Genomic DNA, 7,368 nt, shown 5'->3' with positions numbered 1-7,368 from the left:
GGAAACAAGTTTCAGTGAAGTCTTTGCAGTACATTCGGTTTAAAGTCAAGACAAACGGGAGCGATTTTCTCGGGATTTTGTTGGATCGCCCGTGAAAACCGATTTGGTACGTAACTGAATGTATCTGTCAAAGTTCGTGCGATTTGGATTCAAGTGGAACAAAAACTTAACTGGAACCCCAGGACTGCGCTTACCTGATGAGCCCCAACAAGAGCGAAACCGGTCGTCTGCTGTCGTGGTTTTCAGCAGCCTTATGAGTAGTGTATTAAGTCGAACGCAAATACAACCAGTGATATACATCCAGCTCCTCTTCCTTTCACACCTCAAATTCTGTGATATCGTCAGATGTAGTCTAGAAAGTGGAGTCCAAAGCAATTTGAAATTCGTACACTGAGCTGCGATTATGTACCACAAGTGATCCAATGCGACGACGGATGCCTTGAAATACGGTTAGTGAGAATGCGAAATTTGAAAAAAACTCGGTAAATTTGAAAATTCCCTCTTTTTCATGGTTATCTGAACTGTGTAAAGCAATACTATATGTACTCAGTCATATGATGCTTACTGATTCGTTGGACTATAAAGCGACCGAACGGCGACTGGATACACATAAGCGGGCACGTGTAAGGGACAAACGCACAACTTTTTACAAACCAGATTGACAGATCTGAGCTCTATGGTATTGAGATCAGGACTATGGGTAAAGTGTACAGTTGATGCTTATGGACCCTGTTGAAAACCCTGGAGACAATATCATCCTGACAACAAGGCTCCCTACCGCGCAGCACAAACTCCTAGGCGAATTCGTCAGATATCATCAGAATTTAAATCCAAAAGAGACAAGACCATTGGAATATACCTGGTACACCCTGAAAGNTGATAGGTGTAGTCGTTTATGTAAAGAATCCGAAAAAGGTCGTCAGACGGGCATCCGGTGACGGTTTTGTCGGCGGCCCGTCGACTCTCTTAACTAGCATGTCCCTCCACCGAGGGTGTACGTTATCGTCCTCGTGACACTTACTGATTGGACTTTAGAGGCGAATACATACGAAATCGACGAGTACATTCACTCGCAGACCAATGTGGCTTTCGCGGAAGACGCATATGAATCCCGGATGTTGTGTTATTCTTCAACTAAATGTGCTGCCCAAAGACTGCCCCAAGTTCCAAGTCGGTAGAGTATTCGAGGAATCGCAGTGCATTTTACGGACGTAACACACTACTCAAAAGGTTGTCAAAAGTTTATGTCAGATAGGCGCCTTTCATTAGTTTTCGACAATCTTACGTTCTACCAAAGTGTACAAAACATGGAATACCACGGGATTCTTAAACGAATCTGACCTGAATTCCTCGTTTATGATCTTCTTCAACTGAATATTTCGCGCAGAACCTCTCTTATCAGGCCTATTCCAAAGGAAACAAGTTTCAGTGAAGTCTTTGCAGTACATTCGGTTTAAAGTCAAGACAAACGGGAGCGATTTTCTCGGGATTTTGTTGGATCGCCCGTGAAAACCGATTTGGTATGTAACTGAATGTATCTGTCAAAGTTCGTGCGATTTGGATTCAAGTGGAACAAAAACTTAACTGGAACCCCAGGACTGCGCTTACCTGATGAGCCCCAACAAGAGCGAAACCGGTCGTCTGCTGTCGTGGTTTTCAGCAGCCTTATGAGTAGTGTATTAAGTCGAACGCAAATACAACCAGTGATATACATCCAGCTCCTCTTCCTTTCACACCTCAAATTCTGTGATATCGTCAGATGTAGTCTAGAAAGTGGAGTCCAAAGCAATTTGAAATTCGTACACTGAGCTGCGATTATGTACCACAAGTGATCCAATGCGACGACGGATGCCTTGAAATACGGTTAGTGAGAATGCGAAATTTGAAAAAAACTCGGTAAATTTGAAAATTCCCTCTTTTTCATGGTTATCTGAACTGTGTAAAGCAATACTATATGTACTCAGTCATATGATGCTTACTGATTCGTTGGACTATAAAGCGACCGAACGGCGACTGGATACACATAAGCGGGCACGTGTAAGGGACAAACGCACAACTTTTTACAAACCAGATTGACAGATCTGAGCTCTATGGTATTGAGATCAGGACTATGGGTAAAGTGTACAGTTGATGCTTATGGACCCTGTTGAAAACCCTGGAGACAATATCATCCTGACAACAAGGCTCCCTACCGCGCAGCACAAACTCCTAGGCGAATTCGTCAGATATCATCAGAATTTAAATCCAAAAGAGACAAGACCATTGGAATATACCTGGTACACCCTGAAAGTTTCATCAAATCAAGTGATCAAAATAACGGCATATACAAACCTTCTTGTGGGGATTACGGTGCGCAGTAGATACTAATAGGCAGCTAAAAGTGCGCTTTCTACCCTGAAATCCCACGCTATTCCAGAAGTTGGAAACAGACTCGGTCACTGCTCTGTACACATTGATCGAAAACCACAATGTTTTATTTGAGTAGGCTCGGAAAATTTGCGAAAATATAACGAGGCATGTAGAACGATGCTGTGCGGGAACCGTGACACTTCATACGCAGTCTGCCAGATCCCGTCGAAATGACTGTTACCCGTAGCAGTTGTGTGGTCACGGCCGACAACCACCAGTCAATAGCATGACTAACTGACACCATATTCGATCATCGCGCACTTGGCGATCACCTCTTGTAGGCTGACCACACAACGATAGATACCAAATGACGCTTGTCTCTTTCGTGATTCCCACCACTTTGCTTCTCCTAACGAGCATCGAATCGTTTTCAAAGAAGTACACATTTCGTTGCCATATGTCTTTGTGGGGTCTTCATATTTCACATTCACATCAATCTCGTCCAAAACAGGCCTCCTTCTATCTTAACGCAAATATTCTGATGCGTACACAACAAAGGGGTGAAACACACTGTTGAAATTTCGCTGTTATCAGAGCTCATTAGAACGATTGTGATAAGACTGGTGAAGGACTGTTCAAAAGTTTTGAATTCTAAAAATCCGACAACAACCTACCAAAATTTTCAAGCAGATCCACGGAGCTACTTGCCTGCGAAGTACCACCTGGCGAGTCAAGACGATTACACTAGGTGGTCGTTCGAGGCATCAGGCACCTACCAAAATTTTCAAGCAGATCCACGGAGCTACTTGCCTGCGAAGTACCACCTGGCGAGTCAAGACGATTACACTAGGTGGTCGTTCGAAGCATCAGGCATCAGTGCAAGACAGGAGAAGTGTTCAGACGTGTAGACTGTTTTACGTCTTCATCACCAGCCAACCTAAACAGGTTTCACACAACATACAATCGGTTCGACCTCATTTCTAGCGAATAATTCAAAATAATCAGTAGTGCCTTCATCCTATCATTGAAGAACGTCTGGACTGAGAATCACTGCACAGCTGTTTCACCCTTGTTGCGAATCCCCCACGAAACTCGGAGGTTTTCAAAATCGTGATCTTCAGGCCAATGGTTCAACACTTAACCGTTCGGCTGAACATCGGTGTGATTAGTTCTCTCTTTCATCTTTCACTTATGAAAAACATCACGTGATCACATACTGACTGGCTCCTGACTACTTCTCACATTCAGTGAAAGTATCTTTCATCTGAGCTACTTATTGCCTCATGGTAGTCCAAAACATTCTAAAAGATATTTGACGTCTGTTTACCGTGACTCGGTTCTTTCACTGCAATACCTGAAAGATGGAACGGGTTAAAACCATGAATAAACTGATATGAGGTTTCTAAACCTATCAAAACGATAACCAGGCTTCCCGACAAAAATAAATCACGGGATATTCAGTGAATACCGATCAATGCTACGCACCCATCATTAAAATGCATTCGGGATGATGGTAACTTGGTTCACCATGAGGTTAGATGGGGTATATTTATGTTAGGCAATTTGGCGCAATAAAAGTCAGTGATAAAATAACCCAAAACTGATTTTGAATCGGCGTATATAGTACCAACAATATATCGCGTGCTTTATTGTGTACAGAATACAGTTATGCGTTCAAAATGAATCACAATTTACAAAGAGGGGTTTGGTAGTGAATCATCACACACAGAGGTTACATTTGATTCGGAATATTCTCACCAAACAGCGCCAAACAATACCTGATGGGCCCGACAGAGGACCAGTATGAGAAAATTCAACAGGGGACAAAATATTAACCAACAGGTAAAAAAGCATCCAAGTTGCATCTAACTTGAAAGTTACCGAGCGGACTCAGGAAACAAAACGGCTTAACTGGTCACCAGCTTATACTGAGCCATTCAAATGCGCAGTAAATCGATGCGGATAAATTTGGAGAGTAATGCTTGCGCTTTTATTCCCTTACGCACAGATCTTGTCATCACAATCTCCAATGTCTAAATTGCCAATTTCTATAGCCACTCCAACCGTCAGTGATGCCAGCTGAGACACAAGCGCTTACAGCTGACAAAGATGATAAAAGCTGCTTCAAAATGACTGGTCGCTCACAAGGGCCGTTAGAGAAACGTTTGCTGATTAAATCAAATTGGTTTTATACAGATACTCTCATTTACACACAAAGTTGACTTTGAACCGAAAGACAACTGAACCCAGCTAGATCCTGAGAAGAAACGGGTAATGTGCCGTCAAGAATTCTTCAGCAACCTAATGAGTAGTGTGTTGCGTCGAAACTGCCTTTATCATGAAGAAGCAGGATGACATAAATAGGCACTTAGAAAACATCTGGTAAACAGCATTCAAGCATTGAAGCAGCAATAGCTTTGTTTAATATTTGCCTCATGTTGTCGTGATTTTATCAACCGCGTCTAGGCCTACAGCTTTCAAGTTTTCAACATACTTCTCAAAACTTCGGTTGACTAGACCCATGACCAATTTTGAGATTATCAGGAGATTACCAGATTCCTGAAAGCAACCACCGAATGCCCGAAATCTCCTGAGACTCTCAGCTCCGCTAGATGCTGACCGTGCACACAACGCCCCAGCAATATGCAGTGCTCCACAGCCTTGTATCGAACCCAGACAGCGCGAATCAGCATTGATCAAGGTCAGACAACGTCCCCGCAATATGCAGCAGCCAGACCGCATGCATCAGCAATGGACCAATTAGACAGTGTCCCTCCAACAAATGCTTGAGACCGTCAGACAACGTCCCCGCAATATGCAGCAGCCAGACCGCATGCATCAGCAATGGACCAATTAGACAGTGTCCCTCCAACAAATGGCTTGAGACCGTTGTATTTTCGCACTCGCACACACTCACGCCCTCGCAGTCGCTTGTTCAGAATACAGCTGTTGTGTTCCCTTCTGTGAGTCCTTTTTCCGGCACTAGACACTGGGGCAGGTCAGAAGTCAGATACGACAGATTGACGGGCCTAAGTACTCACCTCCAAACAGACGAGTTGTTTTCGTCATTTGTTTAATCATCAAAAGTGTGATCCCAGGCACATACATCAGCTTAAACAACTGCACTTTTATGAGATAAAACGATTCAAAGTACAAACATATTCTTACCTCCTTCAGCTGCGACTCAACTAATCGTTGGAATTTCGCCAACTCTGTTTGGAAGTTTGAAAGCTCGCGCCTTGCAACCATAACGACGGCCGCCGTGTTGGAATGGGCGGTTGAACTGGCAAGCTGCTGTGTACATTGTTTGATTTCTTTGACTTTGTCATCTCCAGCAGCCAGTGTGATCAAAAGGTCTGACAAAAACACCTTCTGCCCGTCTACGTCCCCATAACTTTGCGCAGTCTCTTCCATCATCGTGACAAAGTCGGCATGTGCGTTTCGAGCACCACGAAGCCAAATTCGTGAGGATTCAAGGAGACTTCGTGCAGATGTGAGTGTAGAAAGAAGTTCCTTAGCGTTTTCTGCGTAAATCTATCAGATTTAACAAAAAATGTATCATTTTTATACTCCAGAAATAATTTGCGCGTTCCATACACTCAGTGGAGAACACCAGTCCACAAAAAATGTTTTCTATTGAAGTATGTTTGGGATTCTGCACTTCATTTCACGCTCATATACAGAGGAGAGGACAACATCAGGAAACTAAATGTCTCCTCCTCAAACACTTAGAATGCGTACATGATAAATTAGACCATGTATATGAAGGTGATCGATTGCTGCTGTTTTGCCTAGCTGATTTGAACTACTCATAAGTAATATGCAATCGCACTTGCAATCCCTTTCCGAAGTAGTCCTTCATTTTCACCAATTTACAGAAGAAATCGGTGTTAACGATGTCAGTCCGTTTGTATTATTCTTCTTTGGCATTTTTAGCATAGTTGCGACTGAATGACACAGTTTAATTCAGTTCAGTTTATCCGTAAACCGACCTCCCACTAACTTAAATTTCAAATGTGTGTGGCTCGTGTTCACGTAAATGGTAAGCCTGTTGGAAGCACTTTGGAGCCTTAAAAAAGGCCGGGACCTTCAAAGAGTGTCGTATCAAGAATCTGCCCATCATGTCTGTTAACACCTTCACACCTTGAAGAAACTGCGTTGAAATTTATATGCAACGACCATGAAAGAACTACATTCCAGCCTACACCTGGTTGATGGCCACAGGTAGACGCCGCCGATCCGTAGAACAGGGTTTTCAGTTCACAATTCACTTAACAGCCCAGCACGTGTGCGTGAATACCCTAGCTTTTACTAGTTGAGCAACTATGCGCCGAAAGTATCCTATTCAGATTGTTGGTTGGCACGGGTAGGAAGTGCTGAGGAATGTGGCCGTTCGCTAACTACAAACAGTGCTGTAAAAATGCGACGTACGTACGAAACAACTGCAGTCAAACAAGACATCCACGTCTTATCGGGATAAATCAGCCGGAACTATAGGAATAGGGTATGTGTGAACTTTTGGTTAGAATTGTTAACCTGCTGACCTCTGAACCAAGCGATCGTTGATTGTTCATGCAGCTGATACATTTTCGTTCGGAGTGGTTCCTGGTCTAAGCACTTTTGATTTATTTGACTAATTTAAGGGGAGTACCTGTTCCAAAGGAAGAAGGGATGCCTTTTTTCCTTCCACCTCAAACCTCGTCACTTTGTCCTCTGCGAAATCTGGTAGAAAAAGTGCCAAGTCATCTGCTCACAGCCTGACAATCGATAATCAATAAGCCTGTATTTTTCAAGCTTTTATGGTTGTTGCTTATCTTGATAGGCACTGAACTGACCACATCATTCCACATTGCTTTCGCGGTTGTAAACTAGAATCGTAGGCAAAAACAACTTATTATTATATTTGTAATGTATTACTCATAATGTTGCTGAAAATCCATCGACAGCCCACGACCGGTTTCGCCCTTCTTGGGACTCATCAGGTAGGCGCAGTCCCCGGGTTTCCGTCAACCTTATGTT

At 43.3% G+C, this 7,368-nt stretch overlaps 1 protein-coding gene across 1 annotated transcript in view; it reads right to left on the bottom strand.

The window, feature by feature from the left end:
• Positions 1 to 5,517: 5,517 nt before the first annotated feature.
• The window catches only part of T265_15524 (hypothetical protein), a gene marked incomplete at both ends in the record, with an annotated part of 56,931 nt that continues 55,080 nt past the window's right edge, over positions 5,518 to 7,368 (bottom strand). Inside the window, one exon of the mRNA XM_009178489.1 lies at positions 5,518 to 5,883. Coding sequence (XP_009176753.1) covers positions 5,518 to 5,883 — 366 coding nt within the window. The remainder of the gene's footprint in view (positions 5,884 to 7,368) is intronic.

Source organism: Opisthorchis viverrini (genome assembly GCF_000715545.1).
Source record: "Opisthorchis viverrini unplaced genomic scaffold opera_v5_586, whole genome shotgun sequence".
Lineage (NCBI taxonomy): Eukaryota > Metazoa > Platyhelminthes > Trematoda > Opisthorchiida > Opisthorchiidae > Opisthorchis > Opisthorchis viverrini.
Note: the sequence above shows the minus strand (reverse complement) of the source record. Positions and strands in the feature narration are given on the sequence as shown.